Here is a 21207-nt window from a genome sequence, read left to right on the forward strand (position 1 = left end):
ATGAATAATAGGCTAAGGCGGAGAGCACAAAGAGCAAGAAACGAACAGGAAAGGATAAGAAAAAGAGTTGAATATTTGGATCATTGCAGGGCTTATAAACAAGAAATTAAGGAAAGTAAATTAAAGTCCTGGAGGGATTTTTGTAGCCAATGTTCCTCAACGCCATGGAGCTATGTTTATAAGATGTGTGCAGGCAAATTAAAGAGACCGCAGTTTTATACAACGATTAGTGATAGAGATATCACTACAGACAGCTATGAAGGGACAATTGGTGCTTTTATTGAAGGGTTTTTCCCTATGGATGATCCAGGTACTGATACAGATATGCAACGCCAAGTTAGAATGGAAATTAATAGACCTTATACAGGTGTTCAAGACCCTGATTTTACAATTGAAGAAGTAGGGTACGCTATTGAGAGACTGAGGCCTGGCAAGGCGCCGGGACATGATGGTGTGGTTGCGGACATCGTCCAAAAGATTTGGAGTATTAATAAGTGTTTTATGACGGATCTTTACGACCTGTGTTTGAGATTTGGAGTTTTTCCGGAAGTTTGGAAACAAGCAAGTCTTGTGGTGATTCCAAAAGGAGAGTATGTGGAGAGAGGACTTATTAAAAGTTTTCGTCCAATTAGTTTGTTGCCGTTTAATAACGGCAACAAACTAATTGGACGAAAGGTGTTGGACTATTTGGTCAGTCAAAGGATTTTACAAAGATTGGTAAAGAGTAATTATTTAAGTCCCAAGCAATTCGGATTTATGCCGGATAGAGCCACTGAGGACGTGATCTGTAAGGTGGTAGAAGCTATAAACGATATATTAAAGAATAATAAGTATTGTTGTGGATTGAGTCTAGATATTCAGGGAGCGTTTGATCACGCGTGGTGGCCTATGATTTTGCAAACTCTGAGGAAGGCTGAGTGCCCGACAAATGTGTATGAACTTGTTAAAGATTATCTCAGGGAGAGAAAGGTGATTCATGTAGCCGGAGGAACTATTATACAAAAGGCCCTAACAAGAGTGTGTCCGCAGGGGTCTAACCCTGTTTTGGAATGTGTTGTATGACAATTTTTTGAAGGTAGAAAAGGGAGAGGGTGTCTTAGAGTTCGCTTATGCGGACGACACCATCATTCTCTTCGGTGCCAATTCGAGAAGGGAAATTGAGAATAGGGGAACTGGACTTTTAACAACAGTGGTGGATATAGGGATGGAGCTGAAGCTCCAGTTTAATCCCAGTAAAACAAAGGCAATTATTTTTGCACAAGGTAACACACCGGATCTTATGAAACGAACACCAGTTATAAAAATGGGTAATCGAAGTATAAAGTTGGAAAGTGAGATTATGTATCTTGGAGTGGTTCTTGACAATCGAATGACCTGGCTGCCACATGTTTTGGCAATCAGAACTAAGTGTACAAATCTATTTAATGCGTTGGCCAGAGTGGCCAGAAGGAATTGGAGGCTGAATGAAGAAGCTGTGATAACAATTTATGAAGGAGCGTTTGTACCGAAAATGACTTATGCAGCTGCGGCATGGAGTTATGCAGCAAAGAAAGGTTGCATTATTAAACATTTGAGATGTGCCCAACGAATGGCCTTGCTACGTGTCACTAAAGCATTTAGAACAGCCTCTACTGAGGCGCTAATGGTGGTTTCTGGTATTCCGCCGATAGATCTGGTATTAAAAGAAAGGACAAGAACTTTTTACTATAGAAAGGGCCTTCAGGCACATATGGAAGATGGAGATACAACATATCAAATATGTGAACTTAGACCGATGAGTCTGGAGCTTCCAATGACTTATGAAAGGAAGAGTGTTGACATTGCAAAAGAAGAAGAAGAAGGAGAGTATAATATTTTTACTGATGGTTCGAAACTCGAAGGAAGGGTGGGGTCATCCTTTGTGGTTTATGAGAATGAGACTGAGATATGTCATGAAAAATATAGATTAAGGGACTGTTGCTCAGTTCATCAGGCAGAGATGTTTGCTATTATGAAAGCAGTTGAGTGGGTAGCCCTGACTCGAAGTACAAACAATATTGTGATTCATACTGATAGCAGAAGTGCTATTCAGACATTAATGCAGTTCAGAGATATAAGTCCTATGGCGTTGGAGGCGAAGAAGTTAGTAAGGAGATATAATTTGAACATGAAATTTAAATGGGTGAAGGCCCACGTTGGGATAATAGGAAACGAGAGGGCAGATGCCCTTGCAAAAGAGGCTACTGAGATGAATATAATATCATATGATAAAGCTCCAATTACATATATTAAAAGGCAGTTAAGACAAGAAACGGTAACAGAGTGGCAAGATCAATGGACCTACTCAGAAAAGGGTAGGTTCACGTTTTGGCTGCTACCAAGTATACAGGAAAGGCTCTCAGAACTTGCATGGCTACCGAAAAAATATTTGATTACACAAATTTTGACAAATCATTGTAGTACAAAGCATTACCTTAAAAGAATAGGTAAAACGAATGACTCTATGTGTGAGTGTGGTGGAGGAGAACAAACGCTAGAACACTTGATTAACGAATGTCTTAAGTATGAACAGGAACAAATGCAGCTTCGGCTGTTTTCTGCCGATATTTATGGCATGCCAACTTTAGATTTATATCAGTTAATCAGGAATTCAACATTATTGCAGGAGATTAAGTCTCTCCTGCGAAAAGTTTTGTATTAGCTGGAGACGAGTTGATCCCAGCTGCGACTAGGGTCGCGTTATAGGGCAAAAAAGCTACTATGATCTGTATATATTGTTATTATTTATTTTTGTTGTTAGTTAAATAGTTTATGTTAAAAGTAATAAGGTTTAAAGTTAACGTTTCCCCTGTGGTGCTAGATGCGGGGCAGGGGTGCTTTCTGATCCCCGCGAGGGGAAGTGATGAATATTAATGAAAAAAAAATAAAATAATGTCCCTATCTACTTAGAGTGGACTTGTCCAGCAAGCTTGTGAGAGTGATCAAATCGAGCTCCTCAATATTCGATGTTTTCCATGGGATAATTTGTTCGCAGAAGGATTATTTGTGTGAATTCAAATTCTACTGAGTGCCCTGGATCCGGTGATACCAAATTTGGCCCAGTGGATTAAAAATTTTTGGCAAGGCAGAGGTGTTTAATATCCAGGATTACGGATCGATTTTCTGGACTATACGGGATCGTTTTTCCGAAAGTTATGACGGATCAAGGAACACCATCAATGTGTGAGTAACACCCTAAAATTTTATCCATTTCGGCCCAGCCGTTTTCGTGATAATTGACTTTCGTGTTTCAACTTCTCAGGCCCGCATCGGGCTTCCGGTTTGCCATCTTTTAAAAATTTATGTTTTATCGGATTACAGACTGTCTTATCTTCCTTTGGTGTGATTTTTATGTTTATATCTATTTTAGTTTTTAAGATATTGTAATATTAATTTTCATCATTGCTTCTCACTGGACGACTTGGGTCAATGACCTGTGTTGTAACGGCTTCCAACGGACTTTATAACGGCTCGTTCGAACAACAGACAGTTTGACGCCGATTGTTTACGGAAATCATCTTCACTTCCTGCTTTTGAATTCGTGTATTTATTAACGTGTATTTTTAAAGCTTGAATTTAAGCTATTTGTTATTTTATTTTATTTATCTTTTACTTTATTTTTTGTGTTTGACCAGGGGTTTTGGCTACGAGTTTTTTGTTTATTACCTCTGGAATATTGGTTATTATATAATATCATTTTCATGTATTTATATTACTTATAACTTGATTANTCCCTTCGGGGCGTTCGGTCGAGCCCGGACCAGCGTCGGGGCCTTCCCGTGGAATGCCCCAGCTACGCGGCGCGTCTGTCCTGACGACGGATGCGACCGTTTCGGCAGGCAACTAACAGCCGACTCAGAACTGGCACGGACCGGGGGAATCCGACTGTCTAATTAAAACAAAGCATTGCGATGGCCGAAGGCCGGTGTTGACGCAATGTGATTTCTGCCCAGTGCTCTGAATGTCAAAGTGAAGAAATTCAACCAAGCGCGGGTAAACGGCGGGAGTAACTATGACTCTCTTAAGGTAGCCAAATGCCTCGTCATCTAATTAGTGACGCGCATGAATGGATTAACGAGATTCCCACTGTCCCTATCTACTCTCCTCTAAATGGGGGTCCATTGCTTGTGCCCAAACCAGGCAATGGCCCCAACTCGTACGTACCAGCCTTGTCGTGGCAGAGGGGCTCAGTACCCAGGGGACATGCTGTAATGGTATGTGTCCTGGGGAAGCCAATGGTACGGCGGGGGATTCAGGTGTAGGTGTATTTTCTGAAGCTATGTCAGGTGCTCGATCGCTATTTCTCGGGGAGAGTGGATTGAAGGCAATCCCCGAGGGTACCGGGATGGGGGTGGTACACCTGGGGCGCCCCATAGTGAGGGGCCCGGCATGTCTTAGCCAGTCGGTGCTGGCAGCCCCGATCAGGGAGTGGATAATCTTGCCTCCTGCCAGGGGTGGATAATCTTGCCTCCTTGCCACCCCCTGCCAGAGTGCAGGGTGGGGGAGGGCCTCCCCCGAGGCCACGGGGGTTGCCTTTGGTCCTACTCATAGGCTCTGGGGAGTGGTTGGGTGCTTGGCATGGTGGAGGGGCTATGCCTTGTTGTGTGTCTCATCAGTACACGTCCTCCGATCATGCGCTGATTAGCTTTGAGGTTTCATTGGGAGGGGTCTCATTGACCACATCAGAGATGATTTATTGCAATTCTGATATTAATTGGGCTCGGTTTAGTGGGATTTTAAAATCTCAGTTACAGGTANGGTGGGGGAGGGCCTCCCCCGAGGCCACGGGGGTTGCCTTTGGTCCTACTCATAGGCTCTGGGGAGTGGTTGGGTGCTTGGCATGGTGGAGGGGCTATGCCTGCACCTGGGTCTGGGGGGTGGGGTATTCTCTTTAAAAATAATTATGGAAGGAAAACCTAAACAAAAGCGTTTACAAGTACCGGGGGTTGGGGGGGACAATCCTGGGTCCCATATTCCTAGAAGAGTAAGTAAAAGTTTAAGTGAAATAGGTGGGGAGCTGGATGTAGATCGGATTGAGGAGGTGGATTCTATGGATTGTTTAGAACAATTAGAAAGAGTGCAGTTGCAGTTATATAAGGTATGTATGGATAAAGGTAATAGATTAACTATAGCTGTTACTGAAAAGCTGCAGGAATTATTTGGTGATGTTTCTAATATAGTTAAATCTTTAGTAATAGAAAATGAAAGATTGAGAGGAAAATTGGAGTTTATTCAGGAGAAAAATATCCAGGTTAAAGCGAGTGAAATTGTAACATATGCAGATAAGATTAAAGGTTTGTCTAATGAGTTAGATAAAAATAAAAAACCTGTAGTTGTAATAGTAAAGGGTAAGGAGGAAGATAGTAGTGATGAGGTTAAGTGAAAATTTTTAACTGGAATTAATCCAAGTATAGATAAAATTAGAATGATAGGTGTACGTAAGTTAAGAACTAATGGGATATTGGTTACATTAGCAAGTCAACAAGATAGAGAGAAAGTGTTGAAACATAAGGTATTGGAAAAAGCAGAGATAGTTATGCAAGTTCCTGAAAAGCGGTATCCTCGGATGTTGTTAGTAGACGTTCCTAAAGAAATAGATGAAGATAGATTAGTTCAAATAATATATGATTTAAATGCAGATATGTTATGTGATAAGGATATGAATTATGAAGTATTCAAATCTAGCTTTAAATTGTTATATCGAATTGGTAGACATCGAGATTATTTGACAAATTGGATTGTTGAGGTATCCCCGATATTAAGGAATAAAATAAATTCTATAGGAAGGTTATTTATAGAATATCGATGTTGTGTGATTCGTGATCATTATGAGATAGCTAAATGTTATAAATGCCAATTATTTGGTCATTTGGCTAGAAACTGTAGGAGTGAAGTAGATGTATGGTATAAATGTGGACAAAAAGGACATAAGTCTAGGGAGTGTGTTAATGCTAGTGTTAAGATATGCATTCCGTGTAGACAAATGAATAGAACATATAATCATATCTCCAGGGGGAAAGATTGTCATTCTTATCAGGTTGCCATATCCAGATACAAAGAACAGGTAGATTATGGATAATATAGTAAAAGATAATAATAGTTTAGGAATAATTCAAGTGAATACGCAAAGGAAGAAATCAATACCTGGTGAATTGCTTCAATTGGTTGATAAAGGTAGGGTTAATATGTTATTAGTACAGGAACCGTATGTTTATAAAGATAGGGTAGTTGGATATGGTACACATACACGCGTAGTTCAGTGTACAGTTGGTACCCCTTGGGCTGCGATCGTAGTTCCTGATAGTACATGGACAGTATTAAGTTTACATAATTTATCATCCACTACTTGCGCTGCAGCACAAGTTTTAAGAGAGGATGATGTATTTTATTTAGCTAGTTTATATTTTCCCCATGGTGGGGACATAGAGCAATCAATAAATGAGTTAGATAAAATTTTATCTTTATATCACGGAAAAAATTATATAGTAGCGATAGATTCAAATGCAAAGTCTACACTTTGGGGTTCTTCATTTACAGATGATAGAGGTTGGCAATTAATGGATATTATATCGAAATGGGATTGTGTTATTGTGAATAGAGATAATATAGTCCCTACTTTTTCATCTGTCTTGGGAGAGTCATTTGTAGATATTATGTTAACATCTAGTTATATAGATAGGAGGATATTTGATCGTTTGGTTACTTATGAGTATACCACGTGTGATCATGCTATTATTGGGTGTAATATAGCATTGATGTCTAGGTATATTGAGACCAAATACCGGATATATAGGGATAATAGTAAAATTAATTGGAATAAATTTCGAGGTATTTTATCTAGAATAATAGGGTCTTATGGTACGTCATGGGTTGATGATAAGATCGATGTGTTTAAGTATTGTACTCATATACATAGGTGCTTAGATTATGCAATTAGGAAAGTTTTTCCAGTACAAAGAGATAGGATATTAGTACCCAAATGGTGGAATGATAAATTAGATGTAATGAAGAAAAAAGTTTGTAAAGCTCGTAGGCTTTATCAACAAGAAAGAGAATTAATATTGAAGGATATCAAATTACAAGAATATAGAAACTTAAGTAAACAATATAAGAAATTAATAATTACAGCAAAGGTTGTGAGTTGGAAGAATTATGTGACTATAATGTCTGCTAGAAATCTGTGGGGAATGCCTTATAAATTAGTACGGGATAAAATTAAAGTTAAGGATATGTTAGGTGCTATTCGTAAGAAAGATTCAAATGATTATATCATTGATGGGGAAGATTCAGTAAATTATTTATTAGATTCTTTATTTGTAGAAGATCTTAATGATACGAATAATCAGCTTAATATTAGAATAGCTAATAATTTATATAGTAATCATAAAACAGTTGAATTGTTTTCTTATGGGGAATTTCTGCAGGTATTGAGAGAGTCTAGGGGTAAGAAAGCGCCTGGACTAGATAAGGTTACTTATAAAATTTTAAATCATGCTGTTTCGATTATAGGTAATCATTTATTACAGTTGTATAATTTGTGTTTAATATTTAGGGTTTTTCCTAATAGATGGAAAACATCTCAGGTTATTATATTTTTGAAAGATAAAGGAAGGGATCGTTCAGATATAAGATCTTATAGACCCATATGTTTGCTATCCATAATAGGAAAGATATATGAACGATTGTTGAAGATACGACTGAGTAAATTATTTAGCTCTAAAATAGATAAATGGCAGTTTGGATTTCGACAAGGGATGTCAACAACGGATGCGATATATTTATTAAAGAATTGGATTAAGGGTTCTAGGGCGAAATATGTGTTGGGTATTTTCTTTGATGTGATGGGTGCCTTTGATCATGTTTGGTGGCCCAGTGTGCTTCACGCCTTGCGGCAGTGGGAATGTCCCATTGATCTTTTTAGGATTATAGAAGATTATTTTCAAAACAGAAAAGTATGTTTCATTGAGGGTACTAAGAAAATAGAAAAATTGGTAGAAAGGGGTTGTCCACAGGGGTCAGTTCTTGGTCCACAGTTATGGAATTATGTTTTCAATTTGGTTTTGCAATGTTTGAGAGATATGAATGTGAAATTTATTGCGTATGCTGATGACCTTGCAGTGATAGTAGAGGGAAATAGTAGGCGTGCTTTGGAGGATGAAGGGAATTTAATTGTTGAGGTCTTGGTGAACCATTTGGAGCAAATTAAACTTGAGCTCTCACCAAATAAAACAAAAATGGTGTTGTTGAAGGGAAAATTGAACCTGGATCGCCCTCCCAGTATTCACTTGAAGGGTAGTTCTCTGAGTGTTGCAAGGTCAGTCCGTTATCTGGGAATGCAGCTAGGTGCGGGTTTTGACCTGACACCGCATGTGAACTATGTTAAAGATAAGGCAATAAATCAGTTTTGTATGTTACAGAGTTTGGCAGGCCGGGGGTGGGGGTTGAGGCTTCCCGCACTCCGAGTCCTATATAAATGTCTATATATTCCTATTATAGTATATGCTGCTGGTGTGTGGGGTGACGGGATTCAATCCCTTCACCGTGGGAAGTTGGAGTCTTCTCAACGTAGAGTTTTGTTAATGGTCACCAGGGCCTATCGCACTATTTCAACTCCTGCATTACAAATAATTTCTGGTGAATTGCCTATAGATTTAAAAAATTAAATTAGAATATTATAAGTATCTTGTTAGAGCGGGTATTTCATTTGAGATTGATAACTTTGCTTTCAGGGCGGGGGAGTCAACATGCGCTTTCAACATGGTAATTAAGCAGATTGAGAAAATAATGTATAATAAGTGGAATGATAGATGGTGTAGTGAACAACGTGGTCGGATAACCTATGGGTACTTTCGGACTGTTGGGGACAGGCTGGGGGCACATTGGGTTATTCCAAATTTTTATTCGTGTCAGATTGTGTCTGGACACGGAGATTTTAAGGAAAGATTGTTTGCTTTGTCTCTTGTCGATTCTCCAAACTGTGAATGTGGTAGAATTGATTCTTTACCTCATTTTTTATATGAATGTCCTATATATTTTAATTTAAGAGATATACAAGATTTTAATATTGATGATATTTTAGAAAATCCTTGGGTTATAATTAGAAATGAACTGATATATAACAAATTTATGAATGTTTTTGAAAAGATGTTAAGATATAGGCAAGAACTTAGAACTATATGTAGAAGTTAGCTCTTCATTTTTATTTTCTGTTTTCTTATTTTATTTTTCTTTTAATTGTTTATATATTCTTTAAATAAGTAAGAGATGTGGATATTAATTTATGAACAGTCCTGTATTTTAGGTTTATTTTAGTTGGTTTTAACGGTGATATAGTATTTAAGATATTAGGAGATTGTATGCCGGTGCGTCTAACGACAGGGACGGCAAAATTTGGACAACGAGGGACGGCTGTCTCTGATGATAGAGGTGATGAATTGGTTGCGGTTTGTGGTAGATGGGGATATAGCGTTCTTAATACACAAAACTTGATACCAACATTTCAGTCAACGCAAGGTTCGTCATTTGTGGATGTGGTTTTGTACTCGACATCTTTGCGTAACTATATAGGTGATTGTCAAGTTTCTCACTCTTTTACTTCGTCAGATCATGCCTTGATAAGGTATTCCGTGAGATATGGTTATTGTGGATATAGAGGTTCTAGTATAGAATGTTTAACTAAGAAAAATACAAATTGGAGTAAGTTTAGTGGGATAGTTTCTAAATATGTTGGGGATTCTAATATTTTAGCATGTATAGAAAGTTTAGATGTTGATAGTGTGGATAATATTTTATATAGGGCTGTTCGGAAGGCTATTGATAGTATCATAATGAAAAAGAAAAAATATAATTATCGATCAACATGGTGGACTGAGGAGCTAGATAAGTTGCGAAGGAAAGTGTTTCGTTTGCGTAGAGTATTTCAAAGGGAGAGAGAGTTAGTATTAAGACAAGTTAAGTTGGAAGAGTTTAGGCAAAGTTATGTAGAGTACAAATATAAGATTAGAGAAGCAAAAAGGATAAGTTGGAGAAACTTTGTGGAGGCTATTGGTAATAGAGATATTTGGGGTACTCCATATAAATTGATTCGGGAAAAGATACATATGAAGGAAGTTTTATGTTCAGTTAAATTAGGTGTAGGATATACAATTGATTGAAAAGATTCGATAGAGGAATTATTTAGAGTGTTGTTCCCAGAAGATATTCCCTTGAATGATTCTTTGGATCAAACTAGGATAAGAGTAGATAACGTGTTATATAATAATGATATGTTAACGGAGCCATTTTCAATGCAGGAGTTAGATTTGGTAATTCAAGGGTTGAAAGGTAGAAAAGCTCCTGGTTATGATGGAATAACTTATTTGATGATTAAGCAACTCTATCCTATATTAAGTAAAGTGCTATTGAGGTTATATAATATGTGTCTAGTAACAGGTAGGTTTCCTAAAAGATGGAAAATAGCTAAGGTTATTGTGCTACTTAAAAGTAAAGACAGAGATCGTAGTATCCCGAAATCTTATAGGCCGATATGCTTATTATCAGTAATTGGAAAAATATATGAAAGATTATTAAGATTAAGGATAGAAGAATTATGTTGGGATAGCATTGATACTTATCAATTTGGTTTTCGGAAGGGTTTATCGACTGAGGATGCAGTTAGGTGCCTATGGAAGTGGACACATGAGTCATCTAAAAAATATGTACTTGGTTTATTCTGTGATATAGCTGGAGCATTTGATAACATATGGTGGCCCGCAGTGCTTTCAGCTTTGCCTGAAAGAAATTGCCCTATAGATTTATATAGGGTGATGCGGGATTATTTTTATCATAGAATTGTTTCTTATTCTCATGGTGGGTTAATTTATAGTAGGGAGGTCAATAAAGGTTGTCCTCAAGGTTCTGTGTTAGGTCCGCTTTTATGGATTATTGTTTTTAATAAGGTCCTGGTAGGTTTAAGAGAATGTGGATTGCGATATATCGCCTATGCAGATGATTTGGTTATATTAGTAGAGGGTAATAACCGTAGGGAGTTAGAAGTTAAAAGTAGTGAAATTCTCCGATATATTCAGGGGCGGTTGTCAGCATTGAAGCTTCAGTTGGCTTTGGGTAAGACAGTTATGTTGCTTCTGAGGGGTTCTCTGAGCCCGGATCGTCCCCCCAGCGTGCGAATGGGTAACACAGTGATACATATGGTTAATGCTTATAGGTATTTAGGCATAAAGATTGGTACTGGTTTGAATATCACAGGCCACATAGAGGATATCACTAATAAAGCAGTTGCCCAGTTCTGTGCACTGCAGGGGCTGTGGGGCTCGGGGTGGGGGCTGCGGCTTCCTGCCCTGAGGGTTCTCTACAGACTCCTGTTTGTGCCAGTGGTTACTTATGCCGCTGGTGTGTGAAGCGACGCGCTCGGGTCCCCTCACAGGACAAAGCTTTTGAAGGCACAACGTGTGGTTCTCTTGTTGTTAACAAGGGCATATCGGACAACTTCAACTAGTGCGTTAAATGTAATTGCAGGTGAATTACCTTTAGACTTGGAAGTTCGCTATAAGTATTATTGCTCCCTTTTACGATCAGGTATCTCTTTTTCTTTGGGTTCCTTAAGGTATGATTCAGCATGTGGCGATGTGTCGATGTCGCGGGTTAAGCGACTTATCAGGACAGAAATGGTGTGTGTGTGGAATAATAGATGGATAACTGATATTAAGGGAAGGCAAACAGCGGTTTATTTTCCTACTGTTTTTGATAGGCTGAAGGCTAAATGGGTTTTACCTGATTTTTATGTTTGTCAAGTTCTCTCGGGTCATCGGGATTTTAAAGATAAATTGTTTGGTTTTAATTTGGTGGGGTCAAATATTTGTGAATGTGGATCTGCGGATACTCTTTATCATTTTATGTTCATGTGCCCACTGCTATCAGATATACGGGTGTCGTCTATATACTTGCGAAATGGTTTTAATAGCGAACATTATGTTCGTAAGTTAGTTCTTGTTAAAGATATTTATAAAATGGTTTTTCCTGTATTGCGTGAGATGTTTTTAAAGAGGTGTGATATACGGTTTTTTAAATAAAAGTTTGTTATTTTATCTTTTATTTTATATTTTATTGTTGTCCAGTTTTATCTTAAGATTCAGGTTGTAGGTAGTTTAAACTCTTTTGGTAAGGGTAGTATTTAGTTATTAGTAATTCCGCCGAGAAGTTTTTTACATATGCAGCGAGTATGGTTTTGGACTGTTGGGACGCTTGTCCCTATCCACCCCCCCCAATATAATCGTTGACTGTACCCGCCTAGTCGTGGCGAGGGGGCTTAGTACTTTGGTATAACAGGGGGTATGGCCAAAGCTCATGCCCCCTGAGATATCATGGGAAGCTAAGGGTACAGCGGCGGTCGCTTAAGCCAAGGTGGGAGGTATCGTGCTAAGGGCTGGATGGCACCTAGGCGACGAATAAATCTTGGTGTCACTAACGATCCCCTCGGGTGACCTGGCGAATCCCCGTTGTACGTTTGCCTTCCCATGGTGCAGGGGGGCTACGCCATAAGTGACCGGTTATCACCCCCCAGTACATCCTAAAGCATGGATTCTTCAACTAAAACAAAAATTCCTAGGGTGGTGACAGGAGGAGACGGAGGAAGGTTGTCTGGCCGTAGATCTTCGGACTCGGTCATTGAGGGCATCGATATTGATGGTAAAAGGTTATCTGGTAAGATATATGATTACAATGAAAAAATGCATCAGATGATGCTTGAGGTACATAAAATGTGTTATGAAAAAGGTAGTAGGATTAGTCAAATATTGGCTAGTAAAATCATGGAGTTTATGACAGAAGCACAACAAATTGTGCAGGTATTGGTTACTGAGAAAGAGGTGCTTAAAGCACAGGTAAGAACGGTAAAAGAGGTAAAATGTGAGCTGGAAAAAGATTATAGAGATAAGCCTAGTTATTCTCAAGTGACTAAGGTTAATGTCCCTTTAACAGGTAAGGTTCAGGGACAGATTAAAGGTGGAATTGGTGGTAAAGAAAAAGCTGTGCTTCTCGTGAAAAGTAAGAAAACTGATATGAATAGTGAAGTTATAAAGGAAAGTTTCTTAAAGAATATTAATCCAAGGAAAGATAAGGTAAGAATTGGTAGCATTAGGAAGATGCGTACTAATGGTATTGTTGTCACTCTAGCCAGTAAGGGTGATCTTGGAAAGATATTAAGTTACAAAAATCTTATGGAAGGTGAGCTGATTGTGGAGCAACCGACTAAGCGTCAGCCGAGATTGGTGATTAAGGACATTCCCAAGGGTTTGTCTATGGATGAGGTAATTGATCATATTATAGATCTTAATAGTGACACGCTCTATGGTGAGGAGGTGTCAATTGATAAATTTAAATCAGATTTTAGGTTGGTATATTGTACTGGCTGCAAGAGAGAAGGCCTTACTGATTGGGTAGCCGAAGTAGCACCCAATTTAAGGGTAAGATTATTACAATGTGGTCGCATTTATATTGGTTATAGAAGTTGTGTGGTTAGGGATTACCACGAGGTAACCCTATGTTATAAATGCCAAAAATTTGGGCATGTGGCAAAGCACTGTGGTGCAGCAGTTTTAATCTGCAGCAAATGTGGTAAGTCTGGGCATAAAGGCCCTGAGTGTAAAACTGAGGTGTCAGAAATAGCATGTATAACATGCAAACAAATGGGAAAACCCCATAAACACAATTTAAGGGACAAGGATTGTCTCTCTTATAAAATGGCCTTGGAAAGGTATCTTTCTAAAATTGATTATGGACAGTAGTCCGAATAATAATATTATAAAATTAGCTCAAATTAATATGGATCGGAGTCGATCTGTCCCGGGAGAGCTTAGTAAGGTGGTGACTCATTATGGGGTAGATATTGCCCTGGTTCAGGAACCATATGCAGCTCCAGGCAAGGTACTTGGGTTTGGTAGTAAGGTGAAGACTGTCCACTTCCGGTGCGCCCAGACTCAGCCCTGGGCGGCTGTTATTTTGTATAACAAAAAGTGGGCAGTGTTGGATATTCAGAGCCTCTCATCCCCAACGTGTGCTATAGCACAGGTCATGGGAGATGGTATGAAGGTGTATATGGTAAGTCTATATTGTCCACCTAGTGGTGATATAAATAATAGTATAAGAGAGTTGGAGTGTATCCTGGGGAAGCTGCGTGGTGAGAATATTATTATAAGTATGGATGGTAATGCTAAGGCTACTCTTTGGGGCAGTGAGACTACCGATGATAGGGGTACTCTTTTATTGGAGACGATCCTTAAATGGGACTTGGTATGTGTTAATGATCCAGAGGCAGGTCCCACGTTTATTTCTAGTAGGGGTAGTTCTTATATTGATTTGACCCTCACTACTAAGGATGTGGTTATTGATAATTGGTATATGGTGCATGACACTACTAGTGAGCATGGTTTAATTATCTATGAGTACAATGTAGGTAAGGTACTTGATCCTCAGTGGTGTTCTTTAGGCTCTTTTGGCTTTTTGAGTGTGAATTGGCACAAGTTTCGGCAAAAACTGGGGCAAAATTTGTTATCTAAAAACTTTGAAATTATAGAGGACAAGTATGAGGTGATAAGGTATTGCACTCATATTCAGTGCAGCATTAAAGATGCTATGGTTTGTGCTATTCCTAAGGTGATGAGGAAGCACAGGGCTCCTAGGTGGTGGTGCAATGAGCTGAATAGCCTTAAAAGGCAGGTTAATAAAAGTAGGAGGGCATTTCAAAGGTGTTCTGATAATGAGACACGAAATAATCTAAAAGAGGTATATATTAATAAGAGGAAGGCCTATAAGGTCAGGCTAAAAGCTATTAGAGAGGAGAGTTGGAAAAGGTATGTGTGTGCTAAGACTAAAGGTGACCCCTGGGGCACCCCTTACAAGGTTTTAATGAATAAGCTCAAGACTAATCAGGTATTGGTTAATATGAAAAGTGGTAATAGGTAACTATATGACTGGTCAGATGTGGTTAATTTTTTATTGGGTTCCCTGTTTCCCAATGATAACGAGCAAGAGGATGACAGTACACATAGTGTACTTAGGGATATGGTGCATGAGTATAATGGTGGTGGGCATGTCGATGATATTGGTAATAATGATGTTGACATAGCCACTAAGGCCTCCAGGGGAAGGAAGGCCCCTGGGGCCGATAGTATTACGTACGAGGTACTTAAGGAAAGTTATAGTATTTTAAAGCCTCACTTGAGGCGCCTGTATCAGGCATGCTTGGTGTATGGTGTCTGCCCTAATTGTTGGAAACAGGAGAAGGTTGTAATTATTTATAAAGGTGGTAATAAAAATAAGACTAATCCGAGGTCGTATAGGCCTATTTGTTTAATCCCTTTATTGGGTAAGGTGATGGAACGTATTATTAAGTACAGACTAGAGTCTGTTATCAAGGGTTATAATGATGATTATCAATATGGTTTTAAAAAAGGTTATTCGACAGATGATGCGCTGATGCGTCTTAGAAAGCTGGTTGATAAGTCTTGTAGCAAGTACGTATTAGGTATATTTTTTGATATTAAAGGTGCTTTTGATCACCTATGGTGACCCTCGATTATGAGTGAATTAAGGTATAGGCAGTGTCCTAATGATTTATATAGGTTATTAAAGGACTATCTGTCAAGAAGAGAGGTGGTTTACGAGGAAGCCAACCTAAAGGTGGTAAAGAAGGTAAATAGGGGATGTCCTCAGGGGTCGGTCTTGGGACCTGTCCTCTGGAATTTGGTTTTTGATGGTGTCCTAAGGATTTTTAATAGTTATGGTGTCAATTATATTGCTTATGCTGATGATTTGGTTTTAATAATATCCGGTAATTCGAGGAGAGAGCTGGAGTCCCATGGTGATAAATGGGTTATATTGCTGAATAATTGGTTATTGGCTAACAAACTTGAGCTGTCGGTTGATAAGATGGTGGCGATTTTACTGAAAGGTATTATGAGCAAGGATCGGCCGCCAAGGGTCAGGCTTGGTAATAATATTATTAGGGTTGCTGACTCGGTTAAGTATCTTGGTATACATTTTGGGGCCAATATGAGTATTACGCTACATGTCACGTCTATCACTGACAAGTGTATAAAGATGTTTGGTNGGGTAGAAGTATAGCTGCCACTTCTTTACTCTGTGAACAATTACTGCATTTTGATTTGATAATGGCACAGGAGCCTTACTGTCGTGATAACTCCCCATCCTGTTTACCCACTTATTGTCCAGTTATTACCGGTTCTGAGAAGTATCCTTGGTCTACTACACTGGTTCCGAATACTGGGCTGTCAATCATGCAACATGAATATTATTGTGATGAATATGTTATTACTACCGAACTAATGGTCAATAACGAAAGAATTATTCTTATTAATGTTTACTTTCCGAGAGAAACAGAGGTACAGGACTTTTTAAGGAAACTACAGAACATTATAAATGCATTTAAAGATACTCTTATTTTGCTGGCTGGTGACTTTAACGCCCACTCCCCGATGTGGGGTGGCGACAATCAAGATCCCAGGGGAGGCATACTTGAGGAGTTTCTTGCCACGAATAACTTACTGGTAATTAATAATCCACTTTCCCCACCGACTTTCTCCTCGAGTAGAGGGGAAAGTTGGATTGATGTCACCGCATGTAGTCAGAACTTATTTCCTAGGATTGTGAACTGGAGAATTCTTGATGAGCCAAGTCTCACAGAACATGCATACATTGCATTCGATTTGACTAATAATGATTGCTCTTACACACAGCATCACTTTAAACGCTACCGGTACATTGCAAATAGAGCGGATTGGGAAGGAATGAAACAGTTTTTATCCCATAACATGACTGAAACCTATTCTGAACACCCTTTGGAGGCTAGGGAGCAATTGAATCAAGACATTGCAGTTATTGATCAGGCCTGCAGAACTTTTATACCCATGAAGAAACCAAAAGAAAGAAATGTACCTTGGTGGAACTTGAAACTTACTAATCTTAGAAAAGAGACAAGACAATCAAGAAGGAAATACCAACGATGTAATGATGAAAACACTAGAATGACGAATAAAGAGGCCTACTTACAGAAACAGCAAGAATATAAAAACGCGATCAGAGATAGCAAGGTAAATGGTTGGAGGGACTTCTGCACCAAGTCGTCAGTTAACCCATGGGGTTTTGTTACACGTCTTTGTAGCAATAAACTCCGAAAAACACAGATTCTTGTTTCCTCCTGTAATGATGAAAACCCTAAATCTGTTGTGGATACTTTAATGGAGAAATTAAATTCTTTCTGCCCCGATGACGACACTACTGAGGACACTGAATGGCACAAACAATTAAGAGAAGATAAAAACAAACTTGAACATACTGATGATGCAGAGCCATTTACTGCAGAAGAAATCAACTATACCATTAATACTTTAGGGAGGGGCAAGGCCCCTGGCCTCGATAACATTACTTCAGATATAGTGAAAGGCATATGGACCTTAATTCCACAACAATTAATTAATATGTATAACACCTGCTTGCAGTTGGGAATATTCCCTAGGGAATGGAAATCAGCTGAAGTAATCCCCATGCCTAAACCAGGGTCTGCACGAGATATTAGGCCAATATCTCTTTTGCCGGTTATGGGGAAAGTTTTGGAAAAACTATTGAACAACAGATTGATGTGGCACGTGGAGAAAAACAGGTTGATCAGTGAATATCAATATGGCTTCCGACCACAACGGTCCGCTGAAGACGCCATACAACAAGTGACTAATACTGTTAAACATCTTTTGGANCCGACTTTCTCCTCGAGTAGAGGGGAAAGTTGGATTGATGTCACCGCATGTAGTCAGAACTTATTTCCTAGGATTGTGAACTGGAGAATTCTTGATGAGCCAAGTCTCACAGAACATGCATACATTGCATTCGATTTGACTAATAATGATTGCTCTTACACACAGCATCACTTTAAACGCTACCGGTACATTGCAAATAGAGCGGATTGGGAAGGAATGAAACAGTTTTTATCCCATAACATGACTGAAACCTATTCTGAACACCCTTTGGAGGCTAGGGAGCAATTGAATCAAGACATTGCAGTTATTGATCAGGCCTGCAGAACTTTTATACCCATGAAGAAACCAAAAGAAAGAAATGTACCTTGGTGGAACTTGAAACTTACTAATCTTAGAAAAGAGACAAGACAATCAAGAAGGAAATACCAACGATGTAATGATGAAAACACTAGAATGACGAATAAAGAGGCCTACTTACAGAAACAGCAAGAATATAAAAACGCGATCAGAGATAGCAAGGTAAATGGTTGGAGGGACTTCTGCACCAAGTCGTCAGTTAACCCATGGGGTTTTGTTACACGTCTTTGTAGCAATAAACTCCGAAAAACACAGATTCTTGTTTCCTCCTGTAATGATGAAAACCCTAAATCTGTTGTGGATACTTTAATGGAGAAATTAAATTCTTTCTGCCCCGATGACGACACTACTGAGGACACTGAATGGCACAAACAATTAAGAGAAGATAAAAACAAACTTGAACATACTGATGATGCAGAGCCATTTACTGCAGAAGAAATCAACTATACCATTAATACTTTAGGGAGGGGCAAGGCCCCTGGCCTCGATAACATTACTTCAGATATAGTGAAAGGCATATGGACCTTAATTCCACAACAATTAATTAATATGTATAACACCTGCTTGCAGTTGGGAATATTCCCTAGGGAATGGAAATCAGCTGAAGTAATCCCCATGCCTAAACCAGGGTCTGCACGAGATATTAGGCCAATATCTCTTTTGCCGGTTATGGGGAAAGTTTTGGAAAAACTATTGAACAACAGATTGATGTGGCACGTGGAGAAAAACAGGTTGATCAGTGAATATCAATATGGCTTCTGACCACAACGGTCCGCTGAAGACGCCATACAACAAGTGACTAATACTGTTAAACATCTTTTGGATACGCATAGGTATGTCCTCGGGGTCAGCCTGGATATATCAAAAGCTTTTGATAGTGTCTGGTGGCCCCTCATCACATATCAGCTTAGGAAAATTAAATGCCCTCGAAATATTTTAAAGTTATTACAGGACTATTTACATGAAAGGACTGCACAACTGGATTATGGTGAACACTTTGTTATTAAGAATATACAGAGAGGTTGTCCACAGAGGTCCGTTTGTGGACCTCTGCTATGGAACCTTTCCTTTGACACCTTTTTGCAAAGCGATTTTGGGCAACACTACTCCATAGCATATGCTGATGATGTTTTTCTGTTGGTGGGGGGGTCGATCCAGGGCTGACCTTGAGGACAAAGGAAACAACATATTACAGCAAATATATAACTGGGGATTGACACATAGAATGAAATTTAACCCAGCTAAAACTAAAGGCATAGTTTTTAATAAAAGTGGACAGCAAAATCTATACCTAAGGCCTCCACGCATCAAAATGAACAGCTGTACTATAAAAATAAAAAAAAATATTAAATACCTTGGAGTAATATTGGATTTTAGGCTTTCATGGGATAGCCACATCAAATATGTAACCACACGAACTGGGTTAATCATGAACACATATGCGCAGGTGGCGAAGAAAGATTGGGGACTGAGCGCAGAGGCTATGTCTATCATATATGACTGTGTCTTCCTCCCTGTCACAACATATGCTTGTGGATCTTGGGGTTGGGCAACCCAAAAAGTACACGTCAAGCGCAAGTTGATATCTTCTCAGAGACGAGCATTGCTCCTGATCAAGAAATCTTTTCGCACAGTAAGTAACAGTTGCCTACAGGTTCTGGCAAAGAAACCCCCACTTGACTTAACTATTTTGGAAAAAGAAAAATTTTACCATATTAAATGGGGAAAAGACATTGAAGTAAATACTGCAATATACACACAAGATGAAATAGAATGGAGTTTTCCCTTCAGAAACACGCTATCTTCCATTGGACAAGGAATTAACCCAAGAAATGATATTGGAAATTCCAGTATAAATATATTTACTGACGGGTCCAAACTGGAAGGGAATGTAGGGTGCAGCATGGTAGTATATGATAATGAAAATGAAGTTGCTAATGAAACTTATAAACTTGACGATAGGTGTTCTGTCTTTCAAGCGGAACTCTTGGCCATAGGCAAGGCTGTAGAACTTATCAATAGAACTTATCATAACATCACTGCCACTATAAACACGGATTCTCTCTCAGACTATAACATATTGATGAGTCCCAAACTACACCCATTGGCTGAGCCTATTAGGAGAGACATAAAATCATCCAATTGCCAAATATTCTTAAACTGGGTGAGAGCCCACCAGGGCATAAAAGGGAACGAGAGGGCTGATGAATTAGCCAAATCTGCAACCTACCTTGACAATGAACAAATAATTTACAGAAAACTTAGTCAACGGACATTAAGAAGATTACTTAAGCAAGATACAATACAATTGTGGCAAAATATATGGGATAGAAACCCAGATCATATAACGCATAAGTTTATTCGAAAACTTGATAACTTTATCAACACTAGCTGGATTACACCAGACTACTATACAAGCCAAGTCATGACAAATCATGGGAAATATGCTAATTACTTGGCAAGATTTGCCAACAAAAACAATAATAAATGCACGGAATGTGATACTGAAGATGGACCCACTCACTATCTTTATCATTGTGTTATCTTTCAACGAGAAAGGATTAAACTTATATGTACTCTTAAAAAATATGACATTACCTGGCCCTGTGAGTTATATAGACTTCTCACCAACAGTGACATTTTTAATTATTTTAAGTACTTTTCTAAACAAATATTTAACCACTGCTGTAAAAACATACACAGCTAACTTATTCAGGCATAAGTGCTGCCTGATTACTTTGATCATTCTCTACACGCGAGTTGCGATGTATTTAGTGTTTCCACTTTCTACATAAATGTATAGTATTCTACTTGTTATTAATATAATCTTGTAAATTTTATATCTTTGTATTCATTGTCCTGGTGATGCTATGCGGGACCAGGGCATGTACTGTTAGTACGAATAAAACCTATTGATTGATTGATTGATTGTCCCTATCCACCTATCCCTATGGGGAAGCTAATGGTGTGGCGGGGAAGCTCGGGTCAGTTCCGGGCTTGAGTGCCCTGTTGTGTGCTGGGCTTGGTTTCGGGGGAAAGGATTGAAGACGGATTTTGAGGGTAC

At 38.9% G+C, this 21207-nt stretch overlaps 3 protein-coding genes across 3 annotated transcripts; all 3 read left to right on the top strand.

Annotated features, from left to right (window-relative positions):
- The first annotated feature begins 1204 nt into the window (after positions 1 to 1204).
- On the top strand, positions 1205 to 2680 carry LOC111615786. Its single transcript, XM_023357223.1, has one exon. The coding sequence runs from the start codon at positions 1205 to 1207 to the stop codon at positions 2678 to 2680; it is 1476 nt and encodes a 491-aa protein (XP_023212991.1).
- Positions 2681 to 13836: 11156 nt separating this feature from the next.
- On the top strand, positions 13837 to 14976 carry LOC111615788. The gene has a single exon (XM_023357224.1). It carries the CDS (start codon positions 13837 to 13839, stop codon positions 14974 to 14976), a length of 1140 nt encoding a protein of 379 aa, XP_023212992.1.
- A 4596-nt stretch (positions 14977 to 19572) lies between these two features.
- Positions 19573 to 20749, top strand: LOC111615789 (the record flags this gene model as incomplete). Its single annotated transcript, XM_023357225.1, has 1 exon — positions 19573 to 20749. A coding segment is annotated over exon 1 (1177 nt), but the record flags the coding sequence as incomplete, so codon positions are not given.
- Between the last annotated feature and the right edge of the window lie 458 nt (positions 20750 to 21207).

The sequence above is a fragment of the Centruroides sculpturatus genome, unplaced genomic scaffold (assembly GCF_000671375.1).
Source record: "Centruroides sculpturatus isolate CEXI.00-Female unplaced genomic scaffold, Cexi_2.0 scaffold2671, whole genome shotgun sequence".
Lineage (NCBI taxonomy): Eukaryota > Metazoa > Arthropoda > Arachnida > Scorpiones > Buthidae > Centruroides > Centruroides sculpturatus.

What these genes read in the sequence shown, in the direction of transcription:
- LOC111615786 (XM_023357223.1), top strand. Translation starts at nt 1,205, where the DNA reads ATGGAGCTGAAGCTCCAGTTTAATCCCAGTAAAACAAAGGCAATTATT.
- LOC111615788 (XM_023357224.1), top strand. Translation starts at nt 13,837, where the DNA reads ATGGATCGGAGTCGATCTGTCCCGGGAGAGCTTAGTAAGGTGGTGACT.